This window comes from Bombus terrestris, chromosome 16, assembly GCF_910591885.1.
Source record: "Bombus terrestris chromosome 16, iyBomTerr1.2, whole genome shotgun sequence".
Classification (NCBI taxonomy): domain Eukaryota; kingdom Metazoa; phylum Arthropoda; class Insecta; order Hymenoptera; family Apidae; genus Bombus; species Bombus terrestris.
Genome location: NC_063284.1, coordinates 697,720 through 713,327, shown reverse-complemented (window position 1 = coordinate 713,327; position 15,608 = coordinate 697,720). Strand labels below are relative to the sequence as shown.

Sequence of the window (15,608 nt, the reverse complement as noted above, 5' to 3'; positions counted from 1 at the left end):
CTCCTTATTAGGATTGTGATCCTAATGGTGATAAAGTATGACAGGTTAAATTACGTTAGATTGCGTGGGTGGTCCAAAATCCAATTTTTTACATACAATCACTGACATTTTAAATTTTATTTTTAATCTTCAGGGATATCTTCTTAGGTATGAACATTGTGTTAATTATAGGTTAATTGTAACGGCTATTAAGAAGGCTGAATAGCGACTGTTGTTGAATAGATAATGTGGTCAAGGTTGCATCGTAGTAATGGAATTCGTAGGCGGGTGAATTGAGTTTCTGGAACTGGGGTGGTTAATGGGAATATATAGTGGATACAAAGGCTAATTCTGTGCTTCTGTTTGGATTGTGTTCTTGTTTGTTAATACTGCAAATAGGAGGGAATTTGACGAATGCATTCTTGATTAAGTGGCAAAGAAGGAATTGAGAATTAAGAATCGAAATATTATTTAATAAACTACGATCAATATGTTCAAACGATACATCTTAATTCTTCCTTGTATTAAAAAGATATTCCTATGCCGACAAATAAAATTCGAGTGACAGCTTCCACCTTAAAATACATTCGCATTGTCAAAATCATTTATCAAAATATAAAGCTCCTCGCAGTGCGATCTCAAGAATTCCCGTGGCACTTCTTTTCTAATGGCAACAAAGAGGGACAGAATCTCGATAACGCCACGATCGAGCAATGCATTCGAGCTTTTCACAGCTGTTAACGAACGAAAACGCGAATAATCGAGTCGATGACGCCGGCAATGCCTCGAAGTAACGTCCATAAATCACTGATGGCGTTTTCCGCTGGATAAAAAAAAAAGTAGCCCGGAAACGAGACGAAACGAATTGAAAACCAGCCCCGATAGTGATCAATCAAATTGATATTTATTCTGGCTGTTTAATACGTTTAATATGACTTCCATCGACCGCGGCAAATGCACGGATGGTCGCAATGATTTCCAACCCCTCTGATGGTGAGTGAGGACTGAAATATGAACGTTGTGTTTCGCTCGATCGCTTCGAGATTTGTTTTCCAGCGAGAATGCGCCGAATCGATTGATTTTTTTTTTTACAGGCTCGAGAGAAGTTTCACTGTTGGGCTTAATTTTGAAAATTATTTCTCTTTTCGTTTTATTATCTTTAATAAGGAAGTTTCGAAGTAGTTTTGAACTGTTCTTTTAAGGATTTCTCCTTTTATCAACTTCTCGATATGCCTGATTTGGTCCGTGATATTTTTCAAAGCAATGTCATTTTCTCTTTCTATATTGATCATTTAAACTAAATTTGTACGCTGATACTAGCCAATTTTTTGAGAAACTTGAAAAGTTATTGGGTAGTTTAAAAAATGTTTCAAGAATTGCAAAATATGATAAAACGACAGTCATATGTACAGTGAGAAGGAAGTTCATATCGAAACAAGTCTTCGTATCTTCGAAAATCATTCTCTGATTCTTCGCATGGAACATCATTTAATCTTCGTTTCCATCTATTTCTTAGCGTCGATCGGTTCTCGAGAGAGTTTAAATGTTTGCGCGAGCCAGGAGGTTGCGTTTGCTCGAATTTCACATCGAGTTTCTCGTCGCTCTCGAAACGGTGGGTCGGGATATTTCGAATCGACCGAAAGTTTCTCTTACGTATGTTTGGATTCGCCGGCAAATATAACCCTATATTAACCGTGCGATCGGGGAGTGCACCCCCGGGGGTGCTTTTGACGCTTTCGAGCTTCTCTGTCTCCCTGCCTGTCGCACGCGTTCGGCTCACGCTTTCTAATTTGCTCCACCACCTTCTCCGACTGATGAATATCGGCCTGAATTGTCTCCAACTGGACCGACGATCGATTCGTAGAATCGTGGATGGAGAAATGCTTTTTCAGAAAATTATGTCGGGAAGATTGAGAATCTGAGAAGCGTAGTGAACGCCTCTCATTTGTTCGGTGAAGTTTAGCAAAGTTTGGTAATGTTTGATAAAGTTCGAATATCGATTATCCGAGTTCTTGGCGAAGGGTTACTTTCGTGAATTATTTTAAGAAGAGTGGAAATTCAGGAAATGTGTGTGTATGTGTATAGCGAGTGTTTGGTGAAGTTTATTTTTAGTTTGAATAGTCGTCAATGTGATTAATAAATAATAATACCCAGATCATAATTTGAATATTAAATGACTAGTTATGCGCTCGTTATTTGTAAAAAGTACTTGAATCGCTCAATTATATTTCGCTCGCTAGAAAACATTAAATATTTCAACAAGATTTTCGTAGTACTCTAAAAGCGTTCGAAACGACGCAACATCTGACGCTGCAGGCGAATCTACCTGCAGCCATCGTTGTAGAAGGTTGATTATCTTAATCCCCAACATTATCACCAACGAAATATTTTAGAAGAAAACGCTTACCATAAACTTACAGTCAACGTGTTAAATCCGAGTGAAAGACCAAATATTAATCACGTGTTTCGGTATTAAAACGAAACAATTTTTTAAAAACGATTCAATTATCAGTTAAAACCTCTAATATATTTAACATCATCGAGAATAACAACAGTAACAAAATGTGAATCTTTGGTACAAAAATTGTCTGAAATTCGACTAAATACCGAACTTGTCTCGTCACGGCTATACACCCTCCTTGAACCTTCGCATTTATTTTAGCCTTGATGAATTCTACTTAGACCAGGCCACACACCGCGGGCAAGATACCAAACCAGATATCCGCACATCCTTACTGCGTACCTTCGATAGTCTTAAGAACCTACCATAAATCTCAGGAATTTTCTAGCTAAGGTCCTTCAAACCGAACAAACATCTCTTTATTAAGTCGTTTTCTAAAGGTTTATTATTTCCAACAAACCGTCTCCAAAATCTTAACAAACTCCAACGATCCCATAGGAACGAAAGAAAAACAACAGAAAAAATAAACAAAATAATCAAGCTAGATTGAAGATTCTTCGAGATCGAAGAGAAGACGACTTTTTACCTACAACGCGAGAACAAATCGTCGTCGAAGACGGAATATTAAAAGCGTAAAGAGGTAGCGAACTTTCGACCGTTGCTAGGCTTATTTATACTGGACGAGGCTGTTTAACGCGGAACCGTTTTCCTTATTTTTACGCCCGGCCCCATTAAGAACTTCCACGCTTTTATACCGTGACGTCCAATTTTTTTACGGCCACGCTTTCGCGTCTTTACGACCGCCAATATCTTTTTATCGTCGTGGTTCACGGTAGCGCCCTTCACGTTTCGGTTTCGAAGCACCGACCGTTTAAATCTTAATCACTGGCTTCAATTCCACAGCGGTTTGCCCCATTCACCGGTTTCTTGTTAGACGCGACCCTAAGATACTTCTGATGCACGTGTGGCTTGCTGATTTTGGCGAAATTCTGTTTTTTTTTTTTTAATGTTATCTTACGAAATATGCTGCAATTGTAAAATATTTATCTCAGAGAGTTTGCTATTCTGCTTCAAAACCTTGTTTCGATTATTCGTATATTATTTTATAAAACGTCAAACATTTTTGTCGTGTTGCAGACATTTTTATAATAAAAATTCTCATTTCTGTCATAAAAGTACGATTTTTATAAAAATAAACGCAAAACAGAAACATTCTCTTACTACTCCATCGTATTATTAGTAAAGAAAGATTTACAATTATCTGTGGGAAAGTGAATAGCAGTGTAGCTTGAGAATCTTAGTTAAGTTTTACATGGAACAACTTTCAGAATAATGCGCGTATCAAAAGTCACTGCAAACTATGATTGATCTGTACCACTAGCCGCTGGGATGGACTGCAAGTGAAAACAGATCGTGCACTGTCAGACACGTTTCGCAATTGATATCACGTAGGAATTACGTCTCTAATTTTTCACATCGATCGAATTCTCTTGCACAATTCAACTAATATTATCAGTGAATTTTTAAACCAATAATCAGACTAAAATTAACGAAGCCCAAGATTTGTTTTAGATACGTAATATTAATAAAATTTAAGGGGAAAGAATTATCTCTTGGGAAATATAAAGAATCCAAAACTTAGAAAATATCGGCTATTTAAAGAGCACGGAATTTTATGAAACTAGAAATTTAAAAAATCGAAAATTTCATGCTTGAGAAATTCAGTCGATGATTTAGTAGATTTAGCAAATTTGTAATTTCTAAATTATAGTTGAATATATTTATAAACGCGGAAAAGCGAAGCAAGGGAGGGTGAGTTACGGTAAGATTACAAGGAGAAACGGGCGAAAATAGCAAGAGCAGAGAAAGTAGCGGGGTGGAAAGGGAAGTCTGGCACGCAGCCAGACCCGGATCTCAATGGGAATCGTGTTACCTGTCTCATGCTACTTTGTAGCGCTACCCTAATCTCGCATCCGGTGTGATTTATCGGGCTGTGGCCTTACGGCGCGTGCCTTACGATCCCGCTGGATTTGTTCCTGCGGGTAATCGAGAATCGACCTAGAAGAACGTTCTAGGAATTGACGTTTCCAGGAGAACGATGTGTCAGAGCACAAAAATATTCGCAAATGGTGAATTCGAGTGAGACAGGGTTGTTCGAAATGAACGAATTTCTCCACTTCGAGATTTGAATTTTTATCTCATTACATTTTTCCTTCGTTCAAAAGGTTTATCCGATCCAAGTATCTATGATAATCGATTCTCATCGTGGCAAAATATCCGTAAACGAATCGAAGTGAACTGAACGAGTTCGAACCTTCGACGTATCTTCCACTACTCGGCCAAAGCCTTTTAATTATCAAAAAGTTGCTCTCAATTCACTTAACTTCCATCCAATCACGAAAACACTTGCCAAACCAGCCATCGGAATCGGATCAAATGAAGTTCGATGAAAGAAAACAGCAAAAACAGCGAAGGAATAAGCAAGAAACGTTTAAAGAATTGAGATTAAGAACGCGTTTAAAATTCAAAAGCGGATCGTTTCTACTTTCTAGGCGTTTTCGTCGATTAACAAGCGAAATTAACAGTATACTAAAAGATACTTCGCTGTACGGTACCGTATGCTGGTAACGAAGCAAAATTAGCAAGGAAAGAAATATTTCAGCCACGCGAAAGAACCAAAATTAGATAAATGCGAGGAGGGTTTTCCTTATGGAGAGCAGAATGGAGATCCAGGCAAATCCCCTGGAATATTAACGAACGAATGCGTCCTTTTACTGCGTGTAATTTTTGTCATTTTTAACGTTTCGCGAGCTTCGCGTTTCTTATGATACAGAATATGTGTTTGGATATTTTATAAAGGAAAGCAGAGAAAGGCGAAGCATTCAAGTTGATTCGACAGCGTGAAATAAAATTTGTAAGAGATCTCGATCTTTTAAATATTCCGCTGATGAAAATTTGAAAAATTAAAAGCATATAAATCACAAAGAGTGGAGAACATTGCCAACGAAAAGAATTCTTTTAATCAGACTCGACGGGAATTCGAAATTTCGTAGTCAAACTGAAAAGATATCTGCAGAACGTCGGCCGAAAATTCCATATTAAAATGCAGAATAAAAAATGCAGAAGAGAAAAAGATGTAATATGGAATCTTTTTGCAGGCTTTTACAGCGGACGGGAATAATTATTCCTCCCGTAGGCAAAACGGTCGTATCGAAGCTTATTAACGACCGTTTAATTACCGGCTGCGATAATTATATCTGGCCGCGTCGATTAAATTCGCTTAAGGGTACCTACATGGCCTCGAAATATCGCAAGGGTCCGATTGAAATTTCGCGAAAATGTTTACGCGAACGTAAAAAAAGAGCCAGTCGAGTAATTACGTTTGTTATCAGTTTACAGGGTGAAAGTGCAGTATTGTTTGGTAAATTACATGCAGGTACTAATGAACGTACTGTTTCTCCGCTCTGGATATTTCCAAGGTTTGCTTCCTGCTTTATCCACGTTGATTTCATTTAATACAGTCGATTCGTTGCGATTTGTCTATGCAACTATTCATGTCCGACAATAAGATTCTTTCGTCAAATCGGTTGAAATATCGCGCAGAAATTGTCTAAGCGTTTATGGACTTTTAAATTTAGAATCCTGACAAGTGCGTAAATTGCTAATTTTAAATTTGGAAAAAAGCAGCGTAAAGGCTGGCGAAAATAAATTTAGCATCTAGAGCACGTTGAAAACATTTGACATTTCCACACGGAAAGAATTTTATTTTTGAAAGAAGATATTGCGAAAGCTTGGCTGTGAGGATTTTTCAATTCCGGCACTAATAATTCTTATAGACCTAAAATAATAGAGGAAAGTACGTTGAAATGTACGTTTCAGCAATCTCGGTGCAGTTTTATTCGAATAAACGACATTCCATATGCATAAACTTAACAAGTATTTCACGGGTAAACAGCGAACGAAGATAAAGGAAGGGGAAAGATTGGAAATTCGAACAAAAGAGACTTTTAGTGGGATAGCCAAGTTTTGAAATGAGATTTTTTAAATATTTTTTCAACTAAAACGAGCAAACGAAATTACGACAAAAAATTGCAAATTTCTGCTGGATGAGCTTTTAGTAGAATATTGTATATTTTTACAACGGTTGGAAATTATTTTCGACGTAAAATGAGAATTTTTAATATCCTTTGCGATAAAGTGGCAAACGAGATGAAAATCGAAAATTTTTAGTAAAAGAAAATTCGTAATGGAATATTATGTTACGTTTCACGTTCTGTACGTATAAGGCAAATGAAAATCGAAGAAGATGAAAATACGATATTTCTAATAAAAGAATTTTCGCGAAAATATTTCGTAGTTCTGGAAAATTGAAAATTTAAAAATATGAAAGATTAATAATCTTTTCCTCCAGGGAAATGAAATGTTATTTCTCAAAATTTCCAATTCCAAACATTACGATATACGTATGTAGATTTTCCACATAAATTACAAATATTACACTTTCCTCTAATAAAATAATACAAACTAATATAGAATAAGAAACGAGTGTACGCTTCCTCGTTCGTTTATCGTTCCCAGTTATTTCACCTATGGATATTATCTGGTCGTTACATCGATATTGCATCGTCTGTTTTATGCTATAAAAAGAAAAAAAAAGGAAAAAAGGAAAAATAAAGAGACGAACGGCAAAATGAGTCTCAAAAAGAGAAAAGGAGAAGGAGAAAAATATACTACAGGCTGATAGTTGGTAAAAGGAACAAGGACTAACGAAAGGCATCGCCTGGTGCTGCAAGCAATTTATCTAAACGGTCGCGAGGTCACTCGAAACGAAAGGTAAAGAGTCCATCCGGAATATTACTGGGCATCGGACGCCATTGCGCTTTGATTCTTTTGTGCGTGGCTCGTGGGACCTCCGCCTTGAGTTATCGAGGCCACTGACGGCAAAATGAAGCGAAGAAAAAAGAAGAACGCCGGAAGAATGGACGTACTTGGCGATCTACGGAATACACAGAGGCCAAGAGGCAAAGGAGGATGAGTTCGAGTTTTTTTTTTTTTTTTTCTTTTCGAGAGCCGCCATTTTCTGCACGGGAAATTTTCAATCGATGAGAATGGAGTCTGCACGACGCGAAAAATGTTAATGAATAAAAGCTTGCTCGAGATTCTTAAATTCAGTCTGCTGGATTCGATCGTTTGAATTACACTTTGAGCGTAAGGAATTTTGTAAAGTATGTATCTTCGATAATCTTAATAACAATTAATCTTGTCGCGGATATATCGAAATTAATGAGTATCGTTTATTTGTCAACGCGTCAATTATTATAATAAGCAATTAGAAAATATAAATAGGTAATTATGGATTGTATTGACAATCGAATTAACATAAGTATGGATAATTATCAATTTTGAAAGGTAAAATGTGCATAATATAGGAAAATTGTAGTTTTATCAGTAAAGACGATAATAAATAATTTCGAACGCAAAAATACAGAACATCGTTAATTTCGATAGTAATTAACCTGGATGGCAAATTATACGAGATAATATATTAGAAGAACGCGGAGAATAATTAAACGTAAAGCGTATTTTAAGCGTATCTCAGAAGAAATAATTGGAATGATAAAGTGTAGAATCTAGGATAGTTAAAAATACGTAAAAGCTAAATATAAGATCTGCTTTCATCAGTGTCGTAATTTAAATAATTTAAATAACAAACAAGCTTATTATCAAGGAAAATAACAATCGCAGATAATAAATTTATTCAAATAAAATTTCATATCCGAATCTGTATCCAGAATCCGTAACTATCTTTTTATCTTTGCTAAATCTCTTACTAAAAGGTAAAGTTCTTCCTACGTTCGAATTTTCCTCATTTTCTGTGTCTTCTCGATCCTTCGAAATTATTTATTACAGCATCTATTCCAGCATCGAAAAGGGACTTTTATTTTTAAGAATATTTTAACAAATTAAAAAGGACGAATTAATATTTGACGACCGAAAAGAAATATAATACTCTGCATTTATCTTTCTCGAAAATGTTGATAACCTGACATTCTGATCCGATTGCGGTGGCCACTGGTGAAAATACCAGGTGTCACGAGATTATTGGTGAACGAAGAAAGAAAAGCAGGTCGAAATAGAAGCGACGGAAAGGCCAGTGAAATCAGGTTGCCACCGAATTAAGCGACGTCCCGGGGTTCGGAAAATAGACGACCCGATACGTGTTCCTTTAATAAAACTTATCAGGGATCGATTTATCATCGTTCGAAAGCACCGGTTAGATACGTTTGCGGCTTTAACTAGCACTTTCCTTGGATTTTTCATGGGTTTCGCTTTTCCACTCTTCTCCTTCCATACCTTTTTCAACTAACATTAATCAGTAACTTATAATTATTTCTACACTAATTTACGCTATATACGCGATATATTATTTCATCAATACATAATTATATCAAAAACTAAACAACCTTCCTATATTCTTTACATTTATACTTAGATCCATCGAGCTTGTAACTATCTATATTTACCTGTATCTTTACGTTAAGTTCATATTTATTAATTCTGAAATATCTCTTTGCACGAACGACGATGAAATTTTGATCACGCAATTAAAAAATTCAGTGCGTCGTCAAACTTCAGAATATAGCGAAAACCAGAATAGTAAAAGCCAGATTTCATGGATCAATCGTTACCCGCGATTCGCAATCTCCTCTCTCCGATGGTACAATTGTTTTCGGATTTTCGCCATCCAACAGCGGAATGTCATATCAGAAAATGCGGAATGAAAATGGCAAAGGGACGAACCAATCGACCATGGGGACTTCTGAAACCTGGCCGAAACTTCTGCTTGGCATGTCTGACATATTTCATGCTGGAATGTTTCTCTGCGAATGCACCGGAACGCACACCGCGATTTCCCGGATGCCATCATCAACCCCCGACCGCTATTCTCGTGCGAATAATCACCATCTCTCGATTTTACGGTTCGAACCACTTTTCCATTCGCTTTACTCTCGTCGTGCATGGAAAACACTGTTAATTAACTATCGAGGTTGGTCGGAACGATAGATTTTTCAATAGCACTAGATCGTGGATGAAACGTGAAAAGCGGATGCTTCTGTAGAATCACGGATATGTTGGTTTATCGGTGTAAGCAGATTGTATTGAATTCTCTTGAGTTATTGCGGTAGGAACGAATAAAAAATTGCAAGAATTTTGTGTAAGCAAATTATAAATAAATTTAGAGAGTCGAGTTACTGCTTGAACCAGTACTACGATAAACTGCCTGTTATGACAATAGCGAAAATAGGATATTTTAAACTAACATCAATATTCAAGTACTGATCAGCTTTCTATGTACGAAATCTAACTTTTTTTAATTAAAAGATCCTCTTCGGTATAAGCAAAGTCAATTTTCGAATACCAAGCGACGTTTCACTCGAAAAATCCAGTGAAATTAAAAGAATGAGAAAAGAATCACGCCAACCAATTTTGCACGAACTCGCGTCAAAAGCCTCGTTCACGAGAATATCTACGAACATCCCTCGATTCATCAAGTAAATAAGAAACTGCCGAGACTCCTCGAGAACGGAGAACGAGGAAACTTCTCTTTCGAAAGGTTTGCGTCATCTTTCCGAGATTCGATCGAGAAGAAAAGCTACGAACAATCGACTGTCGAGGAGGCAAAGGTGATCGAAGCACGGGGATAACAACACGGCGGAAGATAAGGTTGCACTTTTGAAATTAGCTCGCCAGGCCGGAAACGACTTTTCTTCGACGAGGCAAGAAAGAAACAGGGTCTCTGGCGGTCGTTGCCGGGGCTTCCGTCGAGCTTAATCGAGAAAATGGCTGAACCGTGGCGCAGTGAAAAGAGGGATAGGCGCGTGATCTCGCGAGATCGGAAGCCATTTATGGTCCCTGATCGACTTAGAATCGTCGACTGCGTGTAATCTGCTTAGACGATGCTATTCTCCGACGTAATTACCGATAGATCGCCTTCTTCATCCCTTACCCGTTGAGGAAATTGCGATTTTCACGGACCTCGTTCGTTGTACATATTCCAAGATCATTTTTACCTCTTAACGGTCCAACTCGCTCGTTCTCCAACAAATTGCACCTTCCTAATATTAAAATTCTGTGTACTTGTCAAAACGAGGAAAAAGCGTGTACGTATAGCGAGAGTGTACGACTTAACCTAAATATGACATAATAGAAATCTAAATAAAACTCCGCAAATATCCCCAATCACCGATACTTAATCCGAAACTGTATCACAAAGGAAGCCAATTTCACAGTCATTCGCCTGTTAACAGCCTTCACGCCCTTAGACTAACGAAACATCAAAAACTTGGAGAAAAAAAACTTGAACGCCCTCGAGCGAGCACCGTCTCAGGGGTCGTCAGCCGAGTTTTTCATCAAAAGAAGAAAGGCCACGACAAAAGAGAGAAGAAAATGACGAAGGTGGAGAAGGAGAAGAAGAAGCAAGCCTGAGGGAGTACTAGAAAAAAAATAATGTACGGTAATTGACTCCGGTCTAACACCTTTGACGGGACTTACGCGTGAACCCTTTCATTCGATGGGGTGAAATCCACGCGAATGAGTGACGCAGCATCGTGACCATTTGTGGATAATGGGACGGAACGAGGCGGAAAATGGCACATCAAAAAGAAACTGGGACAAAGGAGACCAGCCGGTTGTCCACCTAATAAAGCAAAGTGGCTAACGATACCCAAGATGTTAGGGCTGATTTTCATCAGGTGTACCTTCAGACGCCATTTATCTTTTATTATCGGAGATTTTTGCGAAGAAGCTGCTTTTTCAGAACTCTGCTATTTTTAACTAAATTAATCCTTTCATCGAAGATTTCAGATTTTTGCAAGGTAACATTCATATCGTAGCAAATAACACGCAGTAATATTCTGGCAAGTATATCGTACAGTGTATGATATCCTGCTTTTATCGAATGGAACATCATCGCGCTATTTTTATTACGCAAAACAGTATATTTGTAATTCGATCGGTTTCGCGTAGCAAAATTATTATTTATACCGCTATCTACCTGATTTTAGTTTTACGATACTGACTTCCATTGTTTCGTGACGCTACAAGTGGAAGGTTGTACCGCTGTCGCGAATATCGGCGTATCTTTCATTAAGTCAACCTTACAATGTCGTTGAAACGATTCGCGAAAATTACTTTGTAAATTTTAAAAAATCTCTCGAGTAAAAATTATATTCTTTCGGATGAAACGAATCCTTAGATAAAAATGAAAGGTTAGATAGAAAAAGAAGAATTCAGTCCAACTACGTGCCACGTAGGAAAGAAGTTCGTATACAGTTGACATGTATCTGGATGATTTTCGCGAGAACGATGACGAAGCGGATCGTTAACTGCAAAGGAGAGACAGACGCGAACAACGAGGGATTCGGTGACAAAGCCGGCCGCGTTCTTCGCTTTTACTTTGAAAATATACACGTTCTACTTTCCGACGCTCTATACGTTCGCCGCCGTTTCATAGCATCGCCGAAAAACAGCGCGAGATTGTTAGCAGCCCGCGAATATTCACAAAATTGCCAACGACAACTAATTAATTAATGCTTTAGGGTCATAAATAGCTATTAATACTTTTAGGTCTTTTGACGAAGCCGTTATTCTAATCAAATATTCTTCCTATGTATAAAATGCCGTTAAATCATAATTTTCACAATTGCCCGTGTACAAATTGAAATTATCATTAAACACCTGATACAAATTAACCCTACAGGCTCTAAAAATTTGTAAAAGATAAGACGGTAAATTTTTGAAAAATTTCTACATTCTACGTACTATTATAAAAAGATTTATAATAAATTAGTTTATCCTTGGGAAATAAATCAAGTCATAGAATCAAACTTCGATTTCTAACATTATTATAAGCAATAGGTATAAAATGAACATCGACTAACCGCAACGAAGCAAAATATTGTTAAATGTCGTAACACCTAATTGTCGTCATATAGATACCTAGAGGTATGACCTGTGCAATCCATTTCAACTTAACGTAGCAAAATCAGTAACAAAAGACAAGAATCGAAATCTTTGAACCCATCCCGTGGCTGACAAACTCTTGCCCCTTTTTTCCCTCCACTTTTTCCAGTCATGCAGCCGAATGATTAACGAGGGGTGCAAGTTTTGATGCACCCGGTGCACGTGCATCATCCACAGAGCTTACGAGCGGCACACACAGCTGCCTCTATTCGCCTAAACTTCCGACATTTTTTCGCTCCTCTCACGTCACGCCTGACTGACAATAATAAATATTTCCCTCTGCCACCCTTTACCCTCGTCGACATCGCCAAGTTTTCCTTTTTTCACTCTCGGTCACCAGGGAAAACTTATTTTTTTTTTTCAACAAGGCTGATACGAACGATGCACTAAATCAGGCAAAACAGCGATTTTTTACAGGGATTTTACAATATTTAAACGAATCGTGATACGAAGAACACCGATTTTTATTAAATTTACGCTGTTTGTTTAAGAAATTGTATGGTTTGATAAAAAAAAAAACCGTGTTTTCTTTCGACTCGTTGCCATTTCTACGATCGTTCAAATTTTTACAAAATCCTATGCTATACTTCACCTCGTAGATTTCAGTTTATGAACCGAAAAGAATTTTCTACTTTAAACTTTTCAATTTTCGCAGGAAGATGCGTTCTACCAGAAGAAACATAATATCGTGATTTTGGAATATCTTTTTCTAGAAACATTGGAGGCAAAGCTGGAAACTGAATTAATACTAAATCGAAAAAATCTGAATATTTTATTTTATAATTGTGTACGAAAGAAATTCTCAAACTACATACACCTATTTTCAGGATCTGAAAACAGGGTAAAATTCATAAAATAATAGAACCCATAAAATAGCTGTGACCTGTGAATTTTTCGAGTAATTTTTCTTATCAGAACTTCGAATTGGTAGGAAAACTGTGATCTTTAGTTTACAGATTAATTCCAATTATTGTAACCTTCGATGAATCGTGTCATCTTTATACATAACATTTTATTCTTCTATTAACAGAGCACTTCATTATTCCATTATCGTCACATTTCCAATTTTATTTTACTTTTCCTTAACTTCGTCAAAGATGGCCGCATAATTAATGTTGCTTTGCGACCAACAGGTGTGTTCGATTAATTTCCCTCGACCCGAGGCACAATTTATTATCACCTTTTTGCGGTTAACGTGACATAGGATGAATATTTCACCGTGCATTCCCATACCCCGTTAAGTATTTCATTTCAATTTCTGATAATTTTTTCCAGCTACGATTCTGAAAGTGTAAAAGTGGAAATTGGTTATCGTCGAAGCTGGAATATGACTGACGGAGTGATATTTTTGCAAAGCTGTCATAGTTCGAAATTTCCACAGCAGGACAGTGAAAAATAGATACGATTTTTTGACAGAGACATGGAACGATTGGTTAATCCTGTCAGGTGTATTTTCAGCGCAGAAGGGTACAATTTTTGAACGTGTTTTCGTTTGAACGAATGAACCTCGTTTAATGATTGAAGCTTAACTATCCTCTTCGAGAACAAATTTTTTCATTCGGAGTCAAAAATAAAATTTTTATTCAAATTCTTTATTCTACTCCACCCTTACCTTCTAATTAAATTATTTTATTTCTTCGTAACAGTATCGTGAGATTATTTTAATTTCAGACCAACTAGGTCATTCGTGCTGACGATTACGAAGATGGTGCAAGTCTAAAACTTGTTTGAAAGTTGGATTTTTCATTTATTTTATGTTCCATCGATCTATATTGCTGCGAAGATAATATACAAAAAATTTTGCATGAAAAATATTTGACTCAAGTCACTTTCACAGTTGCTGGCACGTTTCAGTTTTATTTTTTAATCGATTTATCTGTTTCCGAAAGAAATTTTCGTTCCCCAACTTCGACAATATTACTTTTCCGCGAAGCTACACATTTCCCTCTTGCTTCCATTCGGAGAACAGAAAACCAGTCTACATCTAACGGAAATTCGGACGCACAGGTGTATTTGAAACCGGAGCAGAGAGATGCCAGGTCCTCTGACCTACTCGATCTTTCGCATCCCAACAGAAATTTTTCGTCGAAAGGACGAAAAATTCATCAAAGCTATAGGATCGCTTTTCCCTCGAAATACGTTATTTTTCAACTTGTTTTTATCCTGACCTGGCTTAATTATTCCAACAACATGCTATGCCTTTGTTCTTGTCCAACATCCATCCGCGATTTGTAATGTTTGAAGATGGAACAAGCGATTTCTGAATAGAGGTCGTATATCTCCTGTGCTCCATCTTGTGAATATATTCCTACTTTTTACGCTTTTGGAAAAACACCCGATGATTTATCGAATGAAGAAGAGATATCTTTGTACAAACGAGTTTTAACACTGCTCTGTTCAAGTTACTTTCATCTACGAACACAATTTCTTGAGATTTTAAAAATATCCACGTATCTCATTAACGATTAAAAAAACAAATTTAGGACAATCAACCCAAAAGAATAAGAACAATTGAATTGTTCGACGAATTCGAGATGCTCGAGATATTTCGCTTTAAAAATTGAAGTTTAATAATTAATTTCTGTTGCCACTTACCTTCTTGGCGTCATTGTTGTTGTCGGCCGCGTGATGTGGTTGTGGACTCATTGCAGCACCATTGCTAACTGCTCCGCTTTGCGACAGAAGCTCGTCGCTACCCCTCTGCAACAATAAGAGAAACCAAGAAACGTCAATATGCGAACGAAAACCGTTTTAATGTAAATTCAAACTATTTTTACGACATAGTTTAATAAATATTCGTTTTCTAACTCGACCGAACTTCAAAATTCTTTCGCTCTTAAAAAACGAACCTTTCCACCCTAAATTCAAATTCAGACCATTTCCAAATACAGTCAAACAAGATTTGCTCTTAAATGATCTACGTCCGAATAAAACTCTCTATTGAAAATCCATGACGGAAAATCTTTCATCTTTAATCCCAATTCCGATCGCTTTGACGATACGGTCGAACTAAAAATATTGGTGTCCACCGTGACAGACAACGCGTTGAGTCTAACTCGGCAAAAAATTCGCTTGCCAATCACATAAACACCGAGAACCAAGAGCCCAGCAAAGCCCTCTCTCTTCGAATCCAAACCACTCCAATCCCCTTCTCTATTCCCAACCTAACCTTAAACCTCTTTCGCAAGAAACCAGCCAGCTTGCC

The 15,608-nt window shown here is 37.2% G+C and overlaps 1 protein-coding gene across 19 annotated transcripts in view; it reads right to left on the bottom strand.

The window, feature by feature from the left end:
- Positions 1 to 15,608, bottom strand: part of LOC100650792 (polypyrimidine tract-binding protein 2) — a 421,711-nt gene that overhangs the window by 114,840 nt on the left and 291,263 nt on the right. For all 19 annotated transcript variants that reach the window (XM_048413316.1, XM_020867289.2, XM_048413312.1 and 16 more), the window contains one exon: positions 14,999 to 15,103. In XM_048413316.1, coding sequence (XP_048269273.1) covers positions 14,999 to 15,103 — 105 coding nt within the window. The remainder of the gene's footprint in view (positions 1 to 14,998; positions 15,104 to 15,608) is intronic.